At 36.3% G+C, this 26721-nt stretch overlaps 1 protein-coding gene across 1 annotated transcript in view; it reads left to right on the top strand.

Annotated features, from left to right (window-relative positions):
• LOC104912366 (uncharacterized) overlaps positions 1-26721 on the top strand; it is a 54555-nt gene that overhangs the window by 12745 nt on the left and 15089 nt on the right. The window contains exons 16-55 of the mRNA XM_085231822.1: positions 788-829; positions 1133-1162; positions 1446-1481; positions 2684-2719; positions 4971-5012; positions 5313-5342; positions 5639-5674; positions 6877-6912; positions 9165-9206; positions 10754-10792; positions 11999-12031; positions 13390-13428; positions 13546-13584; positions 13839-13868; positions 14154-14189; positions 14313-14348; positions 14510-14545; positions 14711-14746; positions 14912-14947; positions 15114-15149; positions 15278-15313; positions 15428-15463; positions 15584-15622; positions 15956-16000; positions 16598-16627; positions 17866-17901; positions 18585-18626; positions 18822-18863; positions 19630-19671; positions 20174-20215; positions 21489-21530; positions 21636-21674; positions 22073-22114; positions 22215-22253; positions 22436-22480; positions 23056-23097; positions 23864-23902; positions 25397-25435; positions 26149-26187; positions 26449-26487. Of these exons, the coding sequence (XP_085087948.1) occupies positions 788-829; positions 1133-1162; positions 1446-1481; positions 2684-2719; positions 4971-5012; positions 5313-5342; positions 5639-5674; positions 6877-6912; positions 9165-9206; positions 10754-10792; positions 11999-12031; positions 13390-13428; positions 13546-13584; positions 13839-13868; positions 14154-14189; positions 14313-14348; positions 14510-14545; positions 14711-14746; positions 14912-14947; positions 15114-15149; positions 15278-15313; positions 15428-15463; positions 15584-15622; positions 15956-16000; positions 16598-16627; positions 17866-17901; positions 18585-18626; positions 18822-18863; positions 19630-19671; positions 20174-20215; positions 21489-21530; positions 21636-21674; positions 22073-22114; positions 22215-22253; positions 22436-22480; positions 23056-23097; positions 23864-23902; positions 25397-25435; positions 26149-26187; positions 26449-26487 (1521 nt within the window). The remainder of the gene's footprint in view (positions 1-787; positions 830-1132; positions 1163-1445; positions 1482-2683; positions 2720-4970; positions 5013-5312; positions 5343-5638; positions 5675-6876; positions 6913-9164; positions 9207-10753; positions 10793-11998; positions 12032-13389; positions 13429-13545; positions 13585-13838; positions 13869-14153; positions 14190-14312; positions 14349-14509; positions 14546-14710; positions 14747-14911; positions 14948-15113; positions 15150-15277; positions 15314-15427; positions 15464-15583; positions 15623-15955; positions 16001-16597; positions 16628-17865; positions 17902-18584; positions 18627-18821; positions 18864-19629; positions 19672-20173; positions 20216-21488; positions 21531-21635; positions 21675-22072; positions 22115-22214; positions 22254-22435; positions 22481-23055; positions 23098-23863; positions 23903-25396; positions 25436-26148; positions 26188-26448; positions 26488-26721) is intronic.

The raw sequence follows: 26721 nt of genomic DNA, 5'->3' as shown, positions 1-26721 counted from the left end.
GATTTCACTAAAATAGGATCAGAATAATGATATCTTCCTACATGTGTACATAAACATATTTCACAGGTCACAGGTACTTAAGTAGCTTTGGGTTTTTTTTTTTGTTTTTTTTTTTTGTCTGTAATTATTGGTGTTTAGCCCCTTTTGGTTAAAATATTCATAAATGTATTTCTGTATGTCATTAGTTGAAGTGAAATGACTGTGTTCATCACAATGTGTCCTTTAAAATCTGTAGAAAAGTCATAATAACATGCCAGAAGTGTTTCTAGGCTCAGCATCACAAGAAGAATCCCATGCTGGTAGATTCAGACCCCATGTATATTAGACCACAAATTTCCATAAGTTGTGAAGGACGAAGAATGATAGAGAATCATAACTCTGTACTTATGTGCAACAAGGTATTTCAGCCTTATTTCAAGCCTTGCAGATAGAGCTACTTGTAGCAAGAATAAGTGGGTAAAAATAATAACATAATGATAAAAAATGATTGTGGAGTAATGCATGAGAATATTCTTGGTGTGAACAAAAGGATGAAGTATTCTGATTTCTTGAGCAGTGGTGGTGAGGGAGAACAGGGAAGGAAAAAATTGTCAGTATTATCTATATCACTGCAAGTAGTGAGAAGAAGTTTGACCAAGGATAGCTCTGACTTCTAGAGCTCAGTGCCACAGACATCACAAATAACACAACCATAAGGCTATCTTAGTGTGGGCCAGGCTCCTCAGTTTTGTTAAAGCAAAATGGTTCCTTATGAAAGGATACTAACCAAATGGTTTCCTTGTGCTAGGGTGGGCCAACCTACACTATCAGCAGCAGTTCTTACGGACAGGTAAGCAAACTGCATGTTCTCTAAGAAGTTCTTCACTGATCTCTCTGTGATCAGTGGGACTGACAGATTCTTTGATGTTTCTTTTGGCAAACTGAGTCCCAGTTTTGAGTTATGGCTTTTGCCATAGTAGGATGATACATTGTAGGGGTGATAGTGTACTACTCTGTCTCCTTTGGCTCAGGAGGAGCCTTGTTGGGAAACCTTTGTCCAGCTGTATTTGCATAATCATTATGCACTTTATAAAAGCCTTATAAAACAATGACGTTCTTTAACAAGGTGGTCATTTTCTTCTCTTTCTTAAAGGGTTCCCGAGGCACCCAGTCCTATGGCCAGGTGAGGCTTTTTTTCTGAAATACATTGAGCTTTTCTATAGGGATCTGCCTTTCAAAAGAACATTGGTTGTTTGTTGGTCTGAGCATTTTTTGTGGTTTGTTTGTTTGCAAACTTGCTTGTTTCAAGGTAGTTCCTGGTTTTTGGTCATCTCACAGGATTACCATATAGGAAAACAGAATATAGAACAGAGGAAATCTATTGGGCAATGTTTTTATTTTTTTTCTGCTGTAGCTCTGCTAAATCTGTAGCTTTGTTTACAAATGGATTCTTGCTTTTCTTACAGATCTCTCAGCTTCAACCTGGCAGTTCTTATGGCCCGGTAAGCATTATTCAGTATATAGCATTTGAGAAAGTAGTCTCTCATGGCACTGCAAAACTTAAAATCACTTAACGTGATGTTTCTTTTCTGTTTATTTTGAGTTCTAAAACAAATCTCCAAATCCATTTCAAAACTTTTATTGTGAAAATGATAGTTGTATTTTTTTCCAGTAGGTATCTGCAAAAGCATGCGTTCCTGTCTCTTTCTAATCTTTTAAAAAGGACATGAAATTTGAAAAATTATGGTAGAAATATTTTCCTCAGTGCTGTTTCTCTTCCAGATTAACATGGTAAAACAAACTTATAGTCAGTTCTTCATTGTCCACTTCAATCACAGAACAAACAAGTGTTTAAGGAGTTAAAAAACATTGGTTGAGCTTCTCCACTGCAGGCAGACTTGATCTTATAGCCTTCAGATCTAAGATATGTCCTTTTATTGTTAATATGTGAATTAAAGCATTGTAAGGTAGATATAAATTTTCCTACAACTTGTGTCAAACTAGAAGAAATACTGAAGATGGTTCAAATCTTTTTTTGCCAGTTCCTGTCTTCATAACTCTCCCAGACAGCTATGGCACAGCTGTGCTCCTATATGAAACATTTCCTCTTTTATGACACTGTATTGAAGTTAGATTACATGAGCAGCTTATTATTATTATAATTATTTGGTGTCTTTGTTAATAAAAGTTTTTTAAAGGATATTAGCAGCCTTGACTAATTTGTTTGACCTGCTACTTATAATTACATCATTTTGTTTTCTTTATATTAATCTATATTTTTTAATGGAATTTTTGCTAATTCTGTATATACCACCGTCATTTCCCCAAAGAGGAAGGGAATTATACAACAGAGCCCCATCAAAAATCCAAACGTGTCAGCATTGCAGCTACCATTGGCCATCTAAGCAAAGCTTCTGAGAATCAACAGGCAAAAGAAAACATCCAGAAAGTGTTGCACCCTTTAAATGTCCTGAGAAGCTTCCATAAGCCTAGCACCTTATCTGAGATGTAAAACTAATCTGTGGTTGTTTGATATGTAAAATATGCTGGGAAATTAATCCTGAATAACATATATCAAAATAATTCTAGTTCAGAAACAGTAAATTCTGTCTTATTCTTTTCTTTTTTTCATAGAAGGGATAAAAGTGAAAGATGCATCTACATCACAAGCAAAATAATTTTGAATTGATTTCTTTAATTACAGGTCTTACAGCCGGAAGGAGGTACTTCCTACAGCCAGGTAAGCATAGACAATCATCAGTCAGTATACAGCATCTAAGATAGTTGAGTTCTATGGCACTGCAAAAGCATTAGCAATCACTCAGAATTTTAACTTCTTCTCTGATAGTATGTTCTTATGTTTATAAATTATCCACATGCTATTTATTTGTATGGAATTCTGGCATCTGAAATCATCTCATTCAGCATCATTGTGCTGGTCAAGCTGAACAGTAAGAAAAAAATGCACAGGCAGTGGAAACAAGGACAGATATTGTGGAAAGAGTGTAAGGAAGCTGCTAGGCTGTTTAGGGTTAGGGTTAGGAAAGTCAAGGCCTAGCTTGAACTGAACTTCGTTAGGGGTGCCAAAAAGAACAAGGAAGGCTTCTGCAGGTGCCTCAACTAGGAAAGGAAAGTCCAGGAAGTTGTATTTCCCCTAGTGAGTGGCATAGACAGGCTGGTAACAACAGACAAGGAGAAGGCTGATGTACTTAACAACTTTTTTACCTCCATTTTCCTCGATAACTGCTTGTCACATGGCCCTTAAACATTTGGTTTGGTTGGAGGGGATTGGGGAAGTAACGTTCTCTCCCACTGTAAGTGAAGATCAGGTTCATGACCACCTGAGGCACCACAAGGCTACAGGTCCCAATGAGATGCATTCCAGAGTCGTAAGGGAATTGGCTGATGTGGTTGTCAAGCCACTCTTTATGATTTTTCAAAAATCATGGGAAGTGGCCCTGGTGACTGGAAAAATGGAAGCATCATACCCATTTCTAAAAAGGCTAAAAAAGATGACCCTGGGAACTACTGACCTGTCAGTCTCACCTCTCTGCTGGGGAAGATCACAGAACAGATCCTCCTGGAAGCTATGCTAAGGCACATGGAAGGTAGGGAGGTGGTACAGGAGAACCAGCATGGCTTCACCAAGGACAAAACCTGTTTGATCAACCTGCTGGCCTTCTATGATGGTGTCAGTGCTTCAAAGAACAGGGAAAGAGCAACTGATCTATCTCAACTCCAGTAAGGCCTTTGACACAGTACACTACAACATCTTTCTCCCCAAATTGGAAAGATATGAATTTGATGGGTGGACTATTTGATGTCCAAAGAACTAACTGAAGGAACGAGTCCAGAGAGAGTTGGTCAATGGCTCCATGTCTGGATGGAGACTGGTGATGTGTGGTATCCCACGGGGGTTTGTGCTGGGGCCGAAACTCCTTAATATCTTCATCAGCGTCATCGACAATGGGGTTGAGTGCACACACCACAAGTTTGCTGATGACACCAAGCTGTGGGGTGCGGTCAACACACCAGAGGGATGGGTTACCATTCAGAGCAACCTAGGCTGACTTGAACAGTGGGCCCAGGTGAACCTCATGAGGCTCAACAAATGCGAGTACAAGCATCTGGGTCAAGGCAATCCCCATTACCGGTATATACTGGTGGATGAAAGGACTGAGAGCAGCCCTGCTAAAAAAGACCTGGGGGTAATGGTGTATGGAAAGCTGGACATGAGCGAGAGATGTGCCCTGGTAGCCCAGAAAGCCATCCAGGACTGCATCAAAAGGTGCATGACCAGCAGGTCAGGGGAGGTGATCCTGCCCCTCTACTCTGGGCTGGTGTGGCCTCACCTGGAGTACTGCATCCAGATGTGGAATCCTCAGTACAGGAGAGATGTAGATCTGTTGGAGCACATTCAGAGAAGGGGCACAAAAGTGATCCATGGAATGGAACATTCCACTATGAGGACAAGCTGAGAGAGCTGGGTCTTCAGCCTGGAAAAGAGAAGGCTGCCAGGTGACCTGATAGCAGCCTTTCAGTAGCTAAAGGGGAGCTGCAGGAAAAAAGTAGACAGGCTCTTTAGCAGGGCGATAGAAAAAGGGGAAATGCCTTCAAACTCAGGGAGGGTAGATTTAGGTTGAATATAAGGAAAAAATCTTTTCAGGAAGGGTGATGAGGCACTGGAAAAGGTTACCTAGTGTTGTGGTTGATGCCCCATCCCTGGAAACTGTCAAGGCATGGCGGGATAAGATGCTGGGAAAGCTGATCAAGCTGTGGTGTCCTTGTTTGTTGCAGGAGAGTTAGACTAGATGGCCTTCAGAGGTCACTTCCAACTGTAATGATTCTATGATTCTATGATTGTGATGTTCAGGAGGAAATCGTGGCTCTTCATTCTGCCCTGCACTAGTTTAGGATGTAGCTATTTGCTTTTGCTAAAGCAAAATGGTTCCTTATGAAAGGATACTAACCAAACGGTTTCCTTGTGCTAGGGTGGGCCAACCTACACTATCAGCAGCAGTTCTTACGGACAGGTAAGCAAACTGCATGTTCTCTAGGATGTTCACTGATCTCTCTGTGATCAGTGGGACTGACAGATTCTTTGATGTTTCTTTTGGCAAACTGAGTCCCAGTTTTGAGTTATGGCTTTTGCCATAGTAGGATGATACATTGTAGGGGTGATAGTGTACTACTCTGTCTCCTTTGGCTCAGGAGGAGCCTTGTTGGGAAACCTTTGTCCAGCTGTATTTGCATAATCATTATGCACTTTATAAAAGCCTTATAAAACAATGACGTTCTTTAACAAGGTGGTCATTTTCTTCTCTTTCTTAAAGGGTTCCCGAGGCACCCAGTCCTATGGCCAGGTGAGGCTTTTTTTCTGAAATACATTGAGCTTTTCTATAGGGATCTGCCTTTCAAAAGAACATTGGTTGTTTGTTGGTCTGAGCGTTTTTTGTGGTTTGTTTGTTTGCAAACTTGCTTGTTTTTATCTTGGTGTTTCAAGGTAGTTCCTGGTTTTTGGTCATCTCACAGGATTACCATATAGGAAAACAGAATATAGAACAGAGGAAATCTATTGGGCAATGTTTTTATTTTTTTCTGCTGTAGCTCTGCTAAATCTGTAGCTTTGTTTACAAATGGATTCTTGCTTTTCTTACAGACCTCTCAGCTTCAACCTGGCAGTTCTTATGGCCAGGTAAGCATTATTCAGTATATAGCATTTGAGAAAGTAGTCTCTCATGGCACTGCAAAACTTAAAATCACTTAACGTGATGTTTCTTTTCTGTTTATTTTGAGTTCTAAAACAAATCTCCAAATCCATTTCAAAACTTTTATTGTGAAAATGATAGTTGTATTTTTTTCCAGTAGGTATCTGCAAAAGCATGCGTTCCTGTCTCTTTCTAATCTTTTAAAAAGGACATGAAATTTGAAAAATTATGGTAGAAATATTTTCCTCAGTGCTGTTTCTCTTCCAGATTAACATGGTAAAACAAACTTATAGTCAGTTCTTCATTGTCCACTTCAATCACAGAACAAACAAGTGTTTAAGGAGTTAAAAAACATTGGTTGAGCTTCTCCACTGCAGGCAGACTTGATCTTATAGCCTTCAGATCTAAGATATGTCCTTTTATTGTTAATATGTGAATTAAAGCATTGTAAGGTAGATATAAATTTTCCTACAACTTGTGTCAAACTAGAAGAAATACTGAAGATGGTTCAAATCTTTTTTTGCCAGTTCCTGTCTTCATAACTCTCCCAGACAGCTATGGCACAGCTGTGCTCCTATATGAAACATTTCCTCTTTTATGACACTGTATTGAAGTTAGATTACATGAGCAGCTTATTATTATTATAATTATTTGGTGTCTTTGTTAATAAAAGTTTTTTAAAGGATATTAGCAGCCTTGACTAATTTGTTTGACCTGCTACTTATAATTACATCATTTTGTTTTCTTTATATTAATCTATATTTTTTAATGGAATTTTTGCTAATTCTGTATATACCACCTTCATTTCCCCAAAGAGGAAGGGAATTATACAACAGAGCCCCATCAAAAATCCAAACGTGTCAGCATTGCAGCTACCATTGGCCATCTAAGCAAAGCTTCTGAGAATCAACAGGCAAAAGAAAACATCCAGAAAGTGTTGCACCCTTTAAATGTCCTGAGAAGCTTCCATAAGCCTAGCACCTTATCTGAGATGTAAAACTAATCTGTGGTTGTTTGATATGTAAAATATGCTGGGAAATTAATCCTGAATAACATATATCAAAATAATTCTAGTTCAGAAACAGTAAATTCTGTCTTATTCTTTTCTTTTTTTCATAGAAGGGATAAAAGTGAAAGATGCATCTACATCACAAGCAAAATAATTTTGAATTGATTTCTTTAATTACAGGTCTTACAGCCAGAAGGAGGTACTTCCTACAGCCAGGTAAGCATAGACAATCATCAGTCAGTATACAGCATCTAAGATAGTTGAGTTCTATGGCACTGCAAAAGCATTAGCAATCACTCAGAATTTTAACTTCTTCTCTGATAGTATGTTCTTATGTTTATAAATTATCCACATGCTATTTATTTGTATGGAATTCTGGCATCTGAAATCATCTCATTCAGCATCATTGTGCTGGTCAAGCTGAACAGTAAGAAAAAAATGCACAGGCAGTGGAAACAAGGACAGATATTGTGGAAAGAGTGTAAGGAAGCTGCTAGGCTGTTTAGGGTTAGGGTTAGGAAAGTCAAGGCCTAGCTTGAACTGAACTTCGTTAGGGGTGCCAAAAAGAACAAGGAAGGCTTCTGCAGGTGCCTCAACTAGGAAAGGAAAGTCCAGGAAGTTGTATTTCCCCCTAGTGAGTGGCATAGACAGGCTGGTAACAACAGACAAGGAGAAGGCTGATGTACTTAACAACTTTTTTACCTCCATTTTCCTCGATAACTGCTTGTCACATGGCCCTTAAACATTTGGTTTGGTTGGAGGGGATTGGGGAAGTAACATTCTCTCCCACTGTAAGTGAAGATCAGGTTCATGACCACCTGAGGCACCACAAGGCTACAGGTCCCAATGAGATGCATTCCAGAGTCGTAAGGGAATTGGCTGATGTGGTTGTCAAGCCACTCTTTATGATTTTTCAAAAATCATGGGAAGTGGCCCTGGTGACTGGAAAAATGGAAGCATCATACCCATTTCTAAAAAGGCTAAAAAAGATGACCCTGGGAACTACTGACCTGTCAGTCTCACCTCTCTGCTGGGGAAGATCACAGAACAGATCCTCCTGGAAGCTATGCTAAGGCACATGGAAGGTAGGGAGGTGGTACAGGAGAACCAGCATGGCTTCACCAAGGACAAAACCTGTTTGATCAACCTGCTGGCCTTCTATGATGGTGTCAGTGCTTCAAAGAACAGGGAAAGAGCAACTGATCTATCTCAACTCCAGTAAGGCCTTTGACACAGTACACTACAACATCTTTCTCCCCAAATTGGAAAGATATGAATTTGATGGGTGGACTATTTGATGTCCAAAGAACTAACTGAAGGAACGAGTCCAGAGAGAGTTGGTAAATGGCTCCATGTCTGGATGGAGACTGGTGATGTGTGGTATCCCACGGGGGTTTGTGCTGGGGCCGAAACTCCTTAATATCTTCATCAGCGTCATCGACAATGGGGTTGAGTGCACACACCACAAGTTTGCTGATGACACCAAGCTGTGGGGTGCGGTCAACACACCAGAGGGATGGGTTACCATTCAGAGCAACCTAGGCTGACTTGAACAGTGGGCCCAGGTGAACCTCATGAGGCTCAACAAATGCGAGTACAAGCATCTGGGTCAAGGCAATCCCCATTACCGGTATATACTGGTGGATGAAAGGACTGAGAGCAGCCCTGCTAAAAAAGACCTGGGGGTAATGGTGTATGGAAAGCTGGACATGAGCGAGAGATGTGCCCTGGTAGCCCAGAAAGCCATCCAGGACTGCATCAAAAGGTGCATGACCAGCAGGTCAGGGGAGGTGATCCTGCCCCTCTACTCTGGGCTGGTGTGGCCTCACCTGGAGTACTACATCCAGATGTGGAATCCTCAGTACAGGAGAGATGTAGATCTGTTGGAGCACATTCAGAGAAGGGGCACAAAAGTGATCCATGGAATGGAACATTCCACTATGAGGACAAGCTGAGAGAGCTGGGTCTTCAGCCTGGAAAAGAGAAGGCTGCCAGGTGACCTGATAGCAGCCTTTCAGTAGCTAAAGGGGAGCTGCAGGAAAAAAGTAGACAGGCTCTTTAGCAGGGCGATAGAAAAAGGGGAAATGCCTTCAAACTCAGGGAGGGTAGATTTAGGTTGAATATAAGGAAAAAATCTTTTCAGGAAGGGTGATGAGGCACTGGAAAAGGTTACCTAGTGTTGTGGTTGATGCCCCATCCCTGGAAACTGTCAAGGCATGGCTGGATAAGATGCTGGGAAAGCTGATCAAGCTGTGGTGTCCCTGTTTTTTGCAGGAGAGATAGACTAGATGGCCTTCAGAGGTCACTTCCAACTGTAATGATTCTATGATTCTATGATTGTGATGTTCAGGAGGAAATCGTGGCTCTTCATTCTGCCCTGCACTAGTTTAGGATGTAGCTATTTGCTTTTGCTAAAGCAAAATGGTTCCTTATGAAAGGATACTAACCAAACGGTTTCCTTGTGCTAGGGTGGGCCAGCCTACGCTGTCAGCATCACTTCTTACGGACAGGTAAGCAAACTGCATGTTATCATGATAGCCAATGTCACTCCGGTCTTCAAAAAGGGCAAGAAGGAAGATCCGGGTAATTACAGGCCTGTCAGCCTCACCTCTGTCCCTGGAAAGGTGATGGATCAGCTTGTGCTGGATACCATCTCCAGACAACTGGGAGAAAAGGAGGTTATCAGGAGTAGTCAGCATGGGTTCGCCAAGGGGAGGTCGTGCTCGACCAACTTGGTGGCCTTCTATGATGCTGTCACATGCTGGGTGGATGGGGGAAGAGCGGTAGATGTAATCTACCTTGATTTTAGAAAGGCATTTGATACTGTCTCCCACAACATCCTTATAACAAAGCTGAGGAAGTGTGGGATAGATGAGTGGACAGTAAGGTGGATTGAGAACTGGCTGACTGGCAGAGCGCAGAGGGTCGTTGTTGGTGGTGCAGAGTCTGGCTGAAGACTGTAACCAGTGGTGTCCCCCAGGGGTCTGTGCTGGGTCCGGTCTTGTTCAACATCTTCATCAATGACCTTGATGAGGGGATAGTGGCCACCCTCAGCAAGTTTGCTGATGATACAAAGTTGGGAGGATTGGCTGACACGCCTGAAGGCTGTGCTGCCATTCAGTGAGACCTGGACAGGCTGGAGAGCTGGGCAGTAAGAAACCGGATGAGGTTCAACAAAAGCAAGTGTAGGGTCTTACACCTAGGGAGGAATAATTGCATGCACCAATACAGGCTGGGGGATGAGCTGCTGGAGAGGAGAGTTGTTTGTTGGCTTGAAGTTTGTTTGTGTGTGTGTGTGTGTGTGTGTGTGTGTGTGTAATGTATACCTTTTTTATTTAATTTTGGTTTTATTTCTCTTTGGTGTTGCAAGATATTCCCGTTTTTTTGGTCATCCCAAGATACTATGTATTAAAAAGTACACAGCTTTTCTGTTGTGGTTTGAAGACCACAGCTTAACTTACTAATGGATTCTTGCTTTTCTTACATATCTATCAGCCACAAGGCGGCACTTCCTCTGGACAGGTGAGCAACAATTAATTACTGGCTAGGATAGAGCATTTGAGGAAGTGAAGTGCCATGGCTCTGCAAAAGCATTTAGCTGTCATTCAGAATATGTAATTTAAAGGAAATTTTCTTCTTGAGTGTAAAGCTCATCTTCATATAATAGTTACATTGCACTGAAATGTAATGCATGTATGCGTTGTCCTCATATGTACATTGAGATTTCTGTGAGGTTTGTTTCTTGAAGTAACAGAGTAAGTTGTCATTAGAAGTGAGATTTTTTTTTTTTTTAATATGGGTCTGGGGACAACAGGCTCAACAGCAACTACAGAAAGACTAAGGTTTTTCTCACATAGAAAGGAGTACCTGTAGTCATCTTACATTCACAAGATTTTACAAGGAAATTCACAGCAGTTCATAGCTAGTCTTCATTCTTTTAAGCAGGCAGAAGCTGAATTCCTTTAAAATTTATTTCTTTATTTAAAATGAGGAAAAATTATATTTGAATTACTAAGTGGTTTTTTGTTGTTGTTGTTGTTTTTTTTCTCCCCAGCAGAGTGGATCTTCTTCAGGTAGCAGTGGAGGTTGTGGAAAAGTAAGTGCCTTTTCTCCAAGGCTTTCGAAAACTAGACTCTGCTTTCTATGTATTAGTAACATTTTTTCAAGAAACTGTATAATGTCTGTTAGTAGGAATCTTTTGTTTTTGCTGTTACGTGAAAATATGAGGTCTGCAAGAGATAAGATTTGTTGATCATTGTAACCAAAATGAAGTGGCTTCTCCTATATACAACTACATGCAGAACATGAACAAGTAGAAGAACATTTGCCTACTGAGCAAACAGATGTAACTGTTTTAGAGTGAGTTTTAGATGTTTCTCTATGTAGGATGAAATAGGTAAAGAAGGTGACTCGTTAGATCAGTAGTTGATATCCTGGTTTCATTTCAACTCGTATTCTTACAACAGTATAAAGACTGTTACCAATGATAAGATCTTAGGTGAAGAACAGGGCATGGATGCAGCCTTGACAGTAAATTGAAGTCCTGATGAATATATTGAGGAAAGCAGTGAGACTAATAGAGATAAGTACTGAAACCTCTAGCAAAAATATTAAGATTAGTATGACTGAAGTATGAATAGAAATGCATAGGTGAAAGCATAAGAATCAATAAAAGAGTACTGGTAATATGTATCAGTGGGCAAGGATACAGTAACAGCAATGAAATTGAAAAAAATGTGAAGAAACACTGAAGAAAGTGTTGCTTCCACTAAAGGTGAATCACAGATGACTTAGCAGAAAGGCTTTTAATAACAGGAGGGCAGCAACCAGAGTAGAACACATTGTAGTGCTTCACATCTTGCTATTCCAAGAAGGATATATGCAGCTAAAACATACCCGAAACAGGGAAATGAAAGGCAGTAGCCTTACCTAAGATCTGTAATGAACGAATCTAGAAGGATTCTGGGGTAGGTCACACAGCAGTGACTGCTGGCTCCTCAACGGGTTACCCAATGTAAATGTTAATATTTGCCAATCAAGAAGAACTTAAATAAGTTAATAGAAGCATCAGTTGCAAAACGACCTCATTTTTTCACATTGCAACCAAATAATCCTGCTTTCATTATTTGTGTTTTGATGCTTATAAGTGGGTGGATATGGGATAGAAAGAGGATAGAGCCACTGACTGAGTGGGTTAAATAAAATTAAACTCATTAAGCTCTGTTAACTTTTTGTTTTGTTAGAAACTTTAACAAGAAAGCTACTTTTTGTCCTTTTTTTTTTTTTTTTTTTTTTTTGACAGGGTACTTCGTATGATAGCAATCCCTGCCACCAGGTAAATAGACTTCCTCCTCCAATTTTAAATCATATCCAAAATTAGTTTTGTTGCTGACTCAGCTGGTACTGACCTCAGATTCATGGACTGCAAGTCCATGTAATCTTTACTAATTGTGGAATTAGAGCTGACTTCCTATACACGGGAGCACCACAGGAGCTTTGTGTCCATTTTTCTATCCCCTTCTTGTTTCTTTTTCCCCTAACATTATGTCTGAATCAACTTCAGAGCTGCTTGCGATATTATGTAAATGAAGGATGGAGCTCATAGTTCTGAGAATACATTTTAAGGAGTGCCATTTGAAATTTCTGAAAGTGAGAGTACTTTAACTCTTCACTGATTTTGTGCAGTGAGGTATTGGTAGATAGTGTGTATTTGTTATGATTTTTTACTGCTGGAGCACCAAAAATCACTATCCTGTAAGATTTCTTTCATTTTCGAAGAAGTCATTTATGTGAACGCTAAAAATCTGTAATATAAAAGCAATATTTTTCACTTTTTATAATTCCTTTTATTTTTATTTATTATAAATTATAATAATTTTTCAAATTTTTTTATAAAGAGAAGTTATTTATTTCTAAAACTAAAGTAATTACTTAAATTTTGTTCCTTCTAAAAATTGCTAGGCATTGAAATATAGAACTTTTTTGGTTTGCTTCCTCTTGCTTTTTCTAGATGAATTCTCAGCCCCATTTTACCAAATGGCCAATATTCTACTCACAATTCTTATTTCACTATGAGAGGTTATATTCCTTTTTAAAGGGGTCATGTTGAAACATTCCATACATGTAAATAAGGCTTTTTACAGGAGAAGAAAATATTACATTCTCTAGAAACCGTTCTGAATGAAACATACCCCTACTAGGAATTAACTAAAAACACGTTTATGCTACCTTGCCATGTGTCTCATGGTGTATTTCCTTTTGCAGTCTTAACAATCCACACTTACTAAGTTAGAAATCATACCTTCATTGCATATCTGCCTATGCTGTTTCTTCCTCTGAAAGAAAAAGTATCGTAAGTTTATTAAATCTGTAGTCAAACAGTAAGTGTAAAAATTATGCATAATTTTTTGTTTAATTTACAGGATGAATCTCAGAGTGGTAACCAGATAGGCTGCTTCCTATTATCCACTGATCAAAACTGTCTAATAAGTTCTAATCCATAGTATAATTTTGTTAATAATGAGGGTGTAGATTCTTGCATAACCTCCCCATCTCCTTTAATTAATCCCCAGTGCTTTATATCAACTCTGAAACTTACATAGAAAGAACTCTATAACTTAATAAAACTAACTCTGCATTGTTATACAGCTCAGCTCTTCAAGTGTAATATGTGTTGCTGTGTTGTTTTCATAGGGTGGATCATATGTCTCACAAAGCTATGGCGGTAGCCAAGTAAGTACTAGGTTGTTATTTCTTCTTAATGAGGTTTTATTTCACACAGATCCCATAAGTTCTGATCTATATTATATCTGTAATGTTGTAATACTCAAATTTTGTTATTATTAGCAGGGTGGATCATCATCTTCACAAAATTATGGCAGCAACCAGGTAGGAAGAAATTGATTTTTCTCATGTCAAAAGTTGTTATTGTATCTGATAAGAAATTTTCACCAGATTTGTTCTGCATTCTTAGGTGGCTACTTTGTACCATGCTTGATTAAGATGCTGGAATTGCAGTTACTGTCATCTAGAAAGTTGTAACTGTTCAATATAATCACCAGCAATTGTTTATTATAGCTTTACAATCCCCAAATGAAATCACAGTTTCTTCTGACATTGGTTTTGCATTTGTTATTTTAAAGGGAGGATCACAAAGCTATGGTAGTGGCCAAGTAAGTAGTGCTTTATTTTGCCAATTACAAATTACGTCTTAAAAGTTTTAGCCTCTGCTTGAAATCAGGTTTTCTGTATCCTAATATTCTCTGGTGTTGATTTGTTGGTTTATTTTAAAGGGTGGGTCTTCCTCACAAAACTATGATGGTGGTCAAGTAAAAAACACTTTATTTCACCAATGACACATCACTTCCTACAAGCTTTAGCTTCTGCTCAAAAATGGGTTTTCTGTATCGTAATGTTCTGTAATGTTCGTAATGTTAGTTGGTTTGTTTGTTTTAAAGGCTGGATCATACTCACAAAACTATGGTGGTAGCCAAGTAAGTTAACATCTTATTTCTCTACTTATATATCGCATCCTACCAGCTTTAGCCTCTGCTTAATTTTTTTTTTTTTAATTATTGTAACTTTCTCTGATGTTTGTTGGTTGGTTTATTTTAAAGGGTGGAACATATTCACAAAACTATGGTGGTGGCCAAGTAAGTTATGCTTGATTTCCTTACTTAAACATCACATTCTACAAGCTTTAGCCTATGCTCAAAATCATGTTTCCTGTATCCTAATGATCTCTGATACTGGTTGATTGTTTTATTTTTTTTTCTGTTGTTTTTATTTTGTTGGGGTTTTTTTGTTTTTAAAGGGTGGACCATACTCGCAAAACTATGGTGGTGGCAGAGTAAGTTATGCTTGATTTCCTTATTTACACATCACATTCTACAAGCTTTAGCCTATGCTCAAAATCATGTTTCCTGTATCCTAATGATCTCTGATGCTTGTTGGTTGTTTTCTTTTATTTTTTTTCTGTTGTTTTTATTTTGTTGGGTTTTTTTTGTTTTTAAAGGGTGGATCATACTCACAAAACTATGGTGGTGGCCAAGTAAGTTATGCTTGATTTCCTTACTTACACATCACATTCTACAAGCTTTAGCCTATGCTCAAAATCATGTTTCCTGTATCCTAATGATCTCTGATGCTTGTTAGTTGTTTTCTTTTATTTTTTTTCTGTTGTTTTTATTTTGTTGGGGTTTTTTTGTTTTTAAAGGGTGGATCATACTCACAAAAATATGGTGGTGGCCAAGTAAGTTATGCTTGATTTCCTTACTTACACATCACATTCTACAAGCTTTAGCCTATGCTCAAAATCATGTTTCCTGTATCTTAATGATCTCTGATGCTTGTTGGTTGTTTTCTTTTATTTTTTTTCTGTTGTTTTTATTTTGTTGGGTTTTTTTTTGTTTTTAAAGGGTGGATCATACTCAGAAAAATATGGTGGTAACCAAGTAAGTAGTGCTTTATTTCACCAATTACACACCACTTCCTAAAAGCTTTAGCTTCTGCTTAAAACTGTTTTGTATTTTTCTCTGTAATGTAACTTTCTCTCATGTTTGTTGGTTGGTTTGTTTTAAAGAGTGGATCATCTTCTCAAAACTATTCTGGCAGCCAGGTAAGTTACTTTACTTTCATACTTATAAATCACATCCTACAAGCTTTAGCCACTGCTAAAAATTAGATTTTCTGTATCATTATTTTCTCTGATTTTTATTGGTTAATTTTAAAGGATGGATCATACTCACAAAACAATGGTGGTGGCCAAGTAAGTAATGCTTTATTTCTCTTTTTATACATCACTCCTTACAAATTTCAGCTTCTGCTCAAAATTGGGTTTTCTGTAACCTAGTTTTCTCTAATGTTGTTTGTTTCATATGTTTTGAAGGGTGGATCATCCTCCTCCAACAGCTATTATGATAGTCAGGTAACTACTTCTTTCTTTCTTCTTCTTATGTATTATTTTTTGCTGATTTTTGTAGATCCTACTTTGTGTCATCTTCTCTTAGATCTAATAAAATGTAATAATTTCTACGCTCTTATTATTTCTTTCTCATTTTTCTTCTGAAAAATAAAATGTTCCCTGTCAGCAACTATTACAACCATGTGCTTGACCATTTTTCTAATAAGAAACTTTAAATCAGCAAGCAATTTTTTGCTTTCATGAGCCTCAATTCTGTCTTGCTGAGTGCAAGATCAAAGTATCTTTTTAACTATCCATCTTACTGAGGAAATAACTGGATATCTGATGTCAATGTAGGATTCACAGGACTTCTCAGATGATAATCCCAATGCCTGTGATGATGTGAGTATGCCTTTCTCTAATATCTTTTCATCACAACTCTATTCATACAGATGAGAAAATATTGCACTATTAGATGCAGTTTTGTGAACAGATTTACCAGAGGGAATATTTAGTCTTCACATGGATAGCTGCTTCAGCAGCTGCATATTTTCTTACTGAAAACTAGTGCTTACCGATGCATTTTGTACTTTAAATGCAGTTACCTTGATTAAATGAATAAAAAGATTTCCATTGCTTTGCATAGATATTTTTTTCCAAAATATAAGGATACACTTTATACTAATTAAACGACTATAGAAATAATTAAAAATTCCATAGACAAGTTTTGAATACATATCTTGAAAGAAGGAAAAGAGATGAAGAGACAACATGACACAACATGACAACAGAAAACACTTTCTGTTATTACCAATTTAAGTGTAGTGCTAGAATTATGTCACACGAGGATGGTAGAATTTCAAACTAATTTAGGTAGACCAGTGGCGGACTCGAGTTTTGATGCGTGTATGATTTCTTTTAAGTCTATACACAACATCAGAAAAAATTGAATTTCTGTGAGCTTGCTGTATTTAAATAATTTATCTTTCTATTTTCCAGAATGACACTACATATAGTGCTAATAGTCGGGTAAGGGTTTTTCTTCATCTACGGTGTTCTTATTCTTGAGATTAAGGACAATGTTAGTAACTGAACACTTCTACATTGGACCTACGTGTCTCTACTTGTAGTGAATGATTAATTAACTTTATGAAGGGTATTATAAAAACAATCAAGGAGTGAGATAGTTTGATGTTATATTTCTCTATACTCAATTCCTTCTGTTAGTTCTCAACGCTGCTGTACAATCATCTAAAACTGCACAATACTTCTAAGAATGTACACTTGCAGAGTTTTTATTAGGCCCTTCAGGATATGTACTCTGACTGGATAGTTATTTTGGAATTAACCATCTGTACATGTGAGACATGGAGCTGCCTCAATCTTTTGCCACTACTTTTAATTTAAACTTGCATATATGATAGTCTTCTGGGATACTCCTTCTGTCTTGACTTTTCCTTCTGTCCTGCAAGCAGGAATAGTGACTTAAGTGGATAGATTGACCAAGCAATTATTTCATGCCTTCTGTTCATAGAAACTCTCATTTTCTCCTTTTTTACTGCCATCTAAAGTAACCTTCTGTGATCATCTACTTTCCTTCTCTTCAACTGTCAACCACGTGCTCAACCACTTCACTCTTTTCCCTATTTTTTCTTTCTGTTGGATTAGTAATTTCTGATTTTGTTGCTGTTCAGGCAAATGTACTCACAACTAGAATCACTCTCTACTTTCCTGTGAGCATGTTGTATGGAACCTGCTTTAGCAAGGGCATTGGACTAGATTATCTCCAAGAGTCACTTCCAACCCCTACAATTCTGTGATTCTTCAAATATACTGAATTCAGTGGAGGAGGGACATGACACGACACCACACTAAAAACAGACTTTTCTATCTCACTGTTTATTAGGCATGCATTATGGTATAGCTAGGTCTGAATTGAAACTGGTTGCAGAGGAAGAAATACACTGATGAGCTTTGCATTCCTATGTTTACAGAACAACGATTTTGGAAGATAAATGTTTTCCTCTCTTGCTCCAAAACTAGTCAACCAATGTTAAAGTTATTTGAAAATAAAACTATCTGATACAAACATTTACCCCTGTATCATCTATTGAAAGTGAGGTCAACCAAAATGTCTTCTTCAAGGAAGACATTTTCCTTTCCCTAAGTATGCTACTTTTGACATTTTTAGATAGAATCTTACAGAAAGCACTTTGTGGGGATATCTCCATCTATAAAACAATAAATAGCTTCTGATTTCATTACAGAGTTCTAGCTGTGTGAAGAGGAAAGTTGTTGTCAGAGTAAGTATCTCTTTTTTTTCCAGTGCTTTGCAAGATTATTATCCAAATTATGCCTAATTTGTCATAATTATCTCTATTTTTTTCCAAATTATGTTTGACCTAATTAATGTTCTTGTGTTTAAAGATAAACTAAAATAAAAGAGCTTGTCCGTTTGCTCTTTTGGGGGATCTTATTTTAACTTGTGTGTGTGTTGTGTGTGTGTGTGTGTGTGTGTGTGTGTGTGTGTGTGTGTACATGCCTATCATATATATAATATGTGAAAAAAATATCTGACATGAAAACTTTTTGTGGGATACAGGGCAGCTCAAATTTCTGTCCTTCAAGAAGCACATACAGAATTCCTCCAAGCTATCATTAGTTGAAATTAATGAGTTTTGCAAACAGAGGGCAGTCAAGACATAGCTGAAGATATAATAATGAAGTAAAAACATAACGCTTGGAAACTTATTGTGCTTTCTGTTGTATGAAGGACATACAGAGACAGTATTATATACCTTCCAGTCATATTGCAGTAGTCTATAAAAATCGAGCAAATTATCTTTTATAAAAAGGCATTTCTACTCAATATATGCATTAAATGATCTGGAATAATTATAAATAATGAGTACAGGAAAAAAAAAAAAAGGCTTATGACTAGGTCAGAATTTCCATCTCTTGATATCAAATGTCTCTCTTCTTATAGGATACATCACATGTTTTAAGCAGAAGAGACTATGATGTCCAGGTAACCATACTCATTACTTTTTATGAACTACTGCTGGTGTTACAGCTACTTTAGTGTACATACAAAAGAAGCATAAAAATTTAGCTCTTCTAACTGATTATTCTGTTTAGAGTTAGGTAGTTCTTTTCCAGTAGAACTGTGTACTTTACTTTATTATCCTTACTGAAAGATGAGTAATTTCTCATTACTTCACAGAATGAATCCTCTGCTTCAAACAACAGCCACAATAACTACCAGGTAATAACACAGTGTCTACTGTATCATCTTATTGCAGGAATCTTACTCATAAGTTATATTTCAATTTCTGAAAATTAATTTCTACTAGTTAATCTGTATTTGGCAAATTTTTTCCATGCTGTTAGAATTTTACAGAAATGAATAATGATAAAAGACCCAGAATATAACACCTTCTGTGTTCCTACACTTAATAAATCCTTACTCAAAATAAATAGTTTCAAAATCTGGTTTTTAGAAATGAAAACTAGTGAAGGATATTGGTCAGATATATATTTATGTTTCATCTGGAATTTGGTAACAAGATATATGTTGTGACTTTCATTGCAGAAGTCTTCATGTTTTGTAGTGCTATCTGTCAGTTTCTTAGATCTGTACTCCCACTATGCCCAGCAGAACACAGATACAACATAAGCATAGTCCTTTGTTTCAAGGAGTTTAAGTTGATAATACTAAGATCCACGAGTTGCAATGAGTAGTACTTTTTTTTTTCATTAGTTTCCCTGGCATCCATTTGGTATGTATTTTACCCAGTCAGTAAATAATCTATTTGTGAAATTTAATTGAGAAACATTAGAAAATTGTAAGTTTTCACATCTATATTAATTTTCCAGAGTTCTGAATGGATAATTTTGTTTAGTGCAGGGAAGTCATACAAAGATTGTGAACTTACATCTCACTGCAGTATTTTAAAGTAATTGGATTCTTTTCCTACACATACTTTAGATATGAAGAAATGCTTCTGTAAAAATGATTGTTTTCTTCACAGGGTGGATCATTCATTGCAACTGGTGGTGGATCAAGTGGTCAGGTTAGATATTTCTCTATTGTTATCTGGTGTTGTCCAGATAGCTTCCTGGTAATTTAACTAATTAAACTCAGGAGTCAAAGTTTAAGTGCACTAATTTTGCAATGGAACTTTGGTTATGTTACAGATAAAATTGTAGATTAAATGCCCCTGTTCAGATTACATTTATTTGAAATGGCTCCATGAAATTGCTTTTTAACACTTAAAATTTCACATGGCTTATTGGTAAATGAATGTTGGTACTCTTCACTTCTCAGATTGCTCTCTCTTGATGAAGCATCTAAAGTTGAGACAGCACTGAGACATGTAATGTCAGTTTAACTTCCAAAGCTAACATTAAACATCTAAAACTATGCTGCCCTCTCGTTCTTTTCAGTTGTACAAAAGTCACAGTTACTCTGTAGTCTTCTGATCATTCTTCCTCTAAATATAGTTTGGCATATGAAGTAAGGTATCATTTCAAATTTCCATACATCAGCAACAGTTACATTGTTTTTATTTGTAGGGTGGTTGCATTTGTCCTGATGGAAGCAGTGGTGTTAGACAGGTGATTCTTTTTCCTTAATTTATACTTATATCGACAGAATATTTTAAATTAATCACCTTGTAATTATGGACACATGGGTAAAACTGAGCATTATTGATGATATCCTAAGTATAGATAGAATTATATACAATAAAATGTAACTGTGATTTTTAAAATGTAATTACCATTTGGTCATTAACTTTCTTTATCTCTACTTTGTAATACAAATGCTGTCTGTTGGCTGCTACATGCTAATTTTACATTACTGTCAAGAAACTGTGTCAATATGTCTCATAGTAGCTACAAAAATTAATATTCAGATTAGATTCCTTGTACTTCTCACTTAGCTAATAAAATATTGGGAAAAAATGTCAAAAATTGATAAATATTTCAAATGTTCATCTCTTAAATCAATATTTGAAGTATTTCTTTCTCATAAAGAGAATCACTGCAACTTTATGTTCAATGGCACTTGTCTCTCAGGCAGTGCCTCTGTGTCAGGAAAAGACTAGGAATTTAAACTAAGAATTAAATGGACATTATGGTTGAACTGGTTTCATAGTGCAGGTGAAGGTTCTTTTGTCAGTGAAGTGTACTTTCAGCTCTTGTTCTCCAAATATGAGTGGAGCAGAATAAAACAAGTATTAAGAGGCAAAGAATAGGCACATCTTTATGATTTTTTTTAATGAGATTTATTAGGATTTAAGTGTGAATTTAAATGTGTGAATTAAAGGGAAATTATGGTTTTCCTTATGTGGATTACAAAATTTGTCATGCTGCAGTTACCCCATATTTTTCTCCATATTTTTTCTAAAGATAAGAACTCAGTCTACAAATTCTCTGAGGAAGCAGTCCAACCATAATTTTCTTGTCTGTTTAGCACAAGAAGCAAATGTGTAAATAATAATAGATACAATGTACTGGTAAATAGTCTTTGTCGTTTAAGTGGTGAGCTGAAAAATCTGATCAATATTCTGTTTACACTTTGGAAGCTAAATATATTAGCAAATACCAAAGACACAGTCAGGGTCATGATCATCTCTAATAGTGTAGAGTCTACCAGGCATAACATACTATTCTACAGGTAGAAAGACTAAGATGAAAAGGTATTACTTTCTACAGGTCATTTAACCTGAAAAATTCTTTCTTCACTACTAATGAAAATTATAAGCATTCTCTTTTAATAATTGCAGTAATGTCCCTTTTGTCCTCATTTACTTGAAGGTCTGTTTGCAATAAAAATAACTTGTCTTTTTTTTTTTTTTTTTTTTTTTTTTTTCTTTTTTCCCTTCAGGGAGCCCCTGGTTCTTCATACAGCACATATTCTGGTAACCAGGTAAACATTCAGATTAAGCATCCAATTCAGAAGCTTCATATCAAACATTTCCAGAAGGAGTAGACAAATATTAACCAGTAATACATTCTGTCCTATTCCGCACAGGGGGGATCTTCCTTCTACCATGGAGGATCCTATGGACAGGTAGTTGTTCCTCTATCCTTGTTAGGATAACCCAGATCCCCATTATCCTGATTTCTAGACTACCAGTACCATGGTAGCTGCAGAATGTCATAATCACAGACCGGACAATTGTCTTTTAGACAGGCTAAGTTACGTCAATCCTAAAGCACATAGCAGTGTGAAGTTTGAGAGAATAGTATGCAATATAGAATAGTATGTACAGTTTCTTTGCAGAAATCAAATTTTATTAGGTTGCAAAAATTGCTGCCAGAAGATTTCTTCTATTATAATAATATTGGTCTTAATTTTCATTTAGATACTAAAGATTAATTCAAAACTAGGAGAAAGGGTATAAAATGAAAATCAGATGCATTCATCTTGCCTGCAAGAAAATAGCTGGTCTGTTGTTTTCCTTTCAGGGAGGCCCAGGTTATTCCCACAGCTCTTATTCTGGAAACCAGGTAAATATTCTGGTTGCTGTACCAGCATGGGAGAAATCTAAGCATCTTTACTGATCAGACATTTAAACTACAAAACAATAACTTAATGTTTTCTGTACAGGGAGGGTCTTCCTACTCTCCTGGAGGATCTTACGGACAGGTGAGATTTTTTTCCTCACTTGTAAAGTAATAGATTTGCAGAGTTGGAAGGGACTAAAAGAGATCATGGAGACCTACTGTCCAATCAACACAGACTTCCAAAATCTTCATTCCTGTACTGCTCTTGAAAGAAGAAAAACTCTAAATTAGAGATAAATATTGCACTTTTTATTTTCTGTTTAGGGAGGGTCTTCTGTCAATGATAATGAAAGTGAATCCTATGGTCAGGTAAATCCTCTTTTTTTTTTTTTTTAATTCCTCTTTTTTTTTTTTTTTTTTTTACATCCCTCCCTTGTGTTTAGGGCCAATGCCCTAGCTCCTATATACAGCTATATTCTATATTTTGGCTCTCATATTTTAACAAAGATTTTTTTTTTAAGGAGTGAAATTACATATACTCTATATCGTGGAAGTTTACAGGAGAGTATGCAAAAAGTGAGGTGCTTCCAATGGTTGCAGCTTGATCTCACCAAAACTAACTTTAACTTTGCATATGACAGAGGATTTAGAACTGGATGACCTTTAATGTTCCTTCCAGCCCAAGCCATTCTATGAACTTTGAGTTATCAGCCAGATGAATGTCTCTTCCAAATTGGAAATACAGTTAGTTCTAAGAATTTGCTAAATTAGTATGTTAAAATTAGTTTCTTACAGGGATATATCACTGAGTTGCTCAATGTGTGTGAGAACTCAGTAAGTACTTGTAGATTTTAAATCTCCCCAGAAAAAGATTCCTACAGTTGTATGCTCCTACAATGTAATCTCTGTTTGCAATATGAAAGTGATTTTTGTTATCTGAACAGGATGGATTTTCCGCAGATAGTGGCATTGGACCTTTTGGTCAGGTAAATATAATTTATCTCATGCATCAAAAGCTGAAGGTCGGTGTGCTGGTTCTTACATGTACTGGCTTCTATATTTCAATTATGTTTAAGTGATGACCATCTGATACTTTCTGTTTCTCTTTTACTTTGATTTACTTAACTATAACTCCTAATATTTTCAATAATGGAGGGAAGGTAATGCATTATATGTATTTTCCACCTTAATATGCTACTGTCAGTCCTCTTATTAGTATTTTTTTAAGATTAAGATATTTATTAGTATCTTAATGTTTTTTCGCATCAGCTCATTCAAAGGAAAAAGTAATGTGTGAATTTACTTTACACACCTTATTGTGCAGAAGCCCAAGGGGAATGGACATGCTGTTTATAAATCTGTATTTATTGATGTGGACTTTATTATAAAACCATTTCTTAGGAACCACATTCTTTTTTGGTAAGCAATACATTTTAACCACCCAAAGACATGTAAAATCATTTATTAAAAATAAGACATAATCTAGAGTGTTTTTCTTGAAAAGTTTTTTTTATTGCTACTTATATTGTAGATTCTACAAACAAATCATAGGAAACAAGTTTTTTGAATGTAAAGAATAGTTTATTTCACAAATCAACTTTATCTAAAATGTTTCCTGAAAGAGAACATGTTTACAAGAAACTTTTATTCTGTTCTTGTATGCGTGTGTCATTGTTTCTTAACCTTTTCTGTTTAAGCAGCAGGTAAAGTAGTATATCTTTTTTATTTTAACGCGTTTCTACTATTTTGCAGGATTCACCTTCCATGGGAGTTAGTGAATCTGATTACAGTGTAAGCAATCCTACTCAAATATATCAATCTCAGAATTTACTGCCTTTTGAATTCACTAGGTGCTTATGTGGACCTTTACCTATCTCATAATCTTATCTTCAAGAGTTCTTTCACAGCATATTCTAATAATCTGTGTTGCTTAGTAAGTTTCTGTAAGAACTTCTTTGAAATAATATTGTCTCTATAGATTATTTAGAATTCCGTTTTCTTTTATGTCTTTTTTTTTAAGTATGATAAGGACTTGACACATGAACTTTACAACAGTTCTGATTTGTAACAATCATACTTTTTTTTATATAGCGTGTGCTAGGGAACCTCTTTTCCTTTATTCCATGTTTTCTGTCAAAATTCCACATTAGTATATGCTCACAATATACAAAACAACCAGATTCTTCTTACTTTATTTGAATTGTTTTAAGTATTTTTTCAATGATTTTATGTAACACAATAACACTGATTTATTAGTGCAACAAGAGCAGTATTAGCAGTATTGTCAGTAATTCTGATCAGCCATTCTGGTTCTTAAAGGTTACTTTTTGTGGTTTATTTCCTTAAGAGTATAATCCATACATGTTTATAATTCTGGACTCTCCTAATAATTGTCTCATCTTATTTTTTCCCACAAAATCAGGACTTTGAAATTCAGTTGCTCCTATAAACTTTATTAATTTTTTTTTGAGAACACACATCCCGTTTGACCCTTGATTATTATATAATTTCATTTTTTTATGATACAACTTTACTTACCACTACTGCAGAAACTAGTTCCCTCTCCTTCCATCTTCAATTCAAACAGTATGTACTTTGTGGTTTTTTTTCCAAATAAAATTTAAATTCCTTCACTGCTTACTTCATTCAGAAGAAAAGGCATTTTCATATAAATTCCAATAATTCTGGTGAAGGTGTTTGTAAAACTTTCCATGTTTAATTTCTAATTTTCATGAAGCCTTAAGCAATTGTACTGTTCTAACAGGTTTGTTTTCCAGTGCTCTGGTTAGTAGAAAATGGTTCTTCAAAGGTTTTTATAAACTCAGTTGTGCATTACAGTTATAATTATTATTAATTCCACAACAGTTTCTTTAATCAAAATTTACTTGTGGATATTTAGCAACGCTAAAATGATAAAATTACTGTACAGGGCCAAAAGGTGTATGAAAGAAACTAAGATGTGGAAACATTGGTGTCTAACACTGAGGTCTTACAAGATCCAAGACATTTTCTAAAGTACTACTGTTATTTCTTACAGGAAATAATATGGATTATAATAAGACCTCATTCCTTTATTACTCTATATTGAATATCTAACTGAGAAAAAATAAATGCCACTCCCAGATGTGAGCAAAGACAGACCTAGAAGGAATGCTGCTTATCCTACAGCCTCCAAATTTAACTGTCCCAACAAGTCACACAAACAAAGCAGTAGTTTTCATTGCCTTCTGCTTAGACAAAATTGAAATATTTGCCATGAAATATCTGGATTCTAATATTTTACAGGATTCTACCTCACCATCTTACAACCGTCAGAGTGAACGGGTAAGCACTTCTTCATGTTACTGTGTTCTCTGCCCCAGTGCTTTTAAGGAGTGGCAAGTACTGGCCATACTTGAATAACAGCTTGTGTGGAAGTTGGTATGGCAGTCTTCAGACAGAAAGTCCTCAAGCTAAGGCACAGAGGGAATAAGAGGGAATAAGGCTAACGCTGAAGTGGCTAAGCACTACGAAAAATCCCAGCTGATGGCTAAAGTGTACTATTGAATCTCTGACTCACCACTACAAGCACTATGCCACAATTTACTTGTTCAGGTTCCTGTGCATTTTTGCTCATGGTCTTGCTTCAAAAGGCTTCCGTACTGTAGCATGTCCAGCATTTATTCTATGCAAAACCTTGTGCTTTCTCATGCTTTATGCTGTTCTATGAGGACTTCCATTTTCCTCCCATTTTTACTTGACACTCATTTTATTAATTCATGTGAGAATTTAGTCACTAGGAAATTATTTTGATGGATGTTCTTAGTCATTGTGCCAAAAGTATCTTTTCACCAAAAGACCGCTTATCAACAGGGGCAAAGAGGCATGTGCTGTTCTATGCAGAAAGAAATTTTTCTTTTTCTTGAACAGTCCATGAGAGAAAATTAAGGAATGTGGAGACATAAGAAAGAACATTCAGTTTCCATCGTGATCTTTCCATAATACAAAAGAAAGGAAGTCTTGGTTTTTTTTCATGTACTTTCAATACATTTTTCCAGGATTTTTATTCCCCTGGAGGCAGCCAGTCAGGTGGACATGTAAGCATCTATTTTATTCATTATTTGCAGTTCCCTCCCCAAGTGGCTGTTCTATTAAAAGTGATCCTGACAAGTAAATTATGCCTATTTGTCTATTTCTAGAATTTCTCATGACATCTGTAATCATGTCTTGTGAAAAGAAATGATAAATTTTATGAAAAACAAACTATTTTATAAAAATGTGTATACAACTATTCAGCAACACAGTCTTGTTTTCTAGAAGCCATTATAAACAGAAATAAATAGCGTCTATTTTTGCAGGGATTATCTTCTCAAGGTGGTGGATATTCTGGTGGACAGGTAAATACTAACATTCTGTATTTTTCACTTGAAATATCTATTGCACATACACACAAAAAGACTATTCTGCATTACAGAAAAATTTTTTATGAGGAATATATTTTTTTTGGTGGTTAAATACTTCTTCCTTGTATAGCTTTTTATATATATATATATATATATCTAAGTGTAAGCAGAGTGTTCTCTTATGCTAACGTAGAATAAATGATATTCTGATGTTAAGAAACAAATGAA

The sequence above is a fragment of the Meleagris gallopavo genome, chromosome 10 (genome assembly GCF_905368555.1).
Source record: "Meleagris gallopavo chromosome 10, MGAL_WU_HG_1.1, whole genome shotgun sequence".
Lineage (NCBI taxonomy): Eukaryota > Metazoa > Chordata > Aves > Galliformes > Phasianidae > Meleagris > Meleagris gallopavo.
The sequence above is the reverse complement of the archived record's forward strand: the minus strand, read 5'-3'. Positions and strand labels throughout refer to the sequence as shown.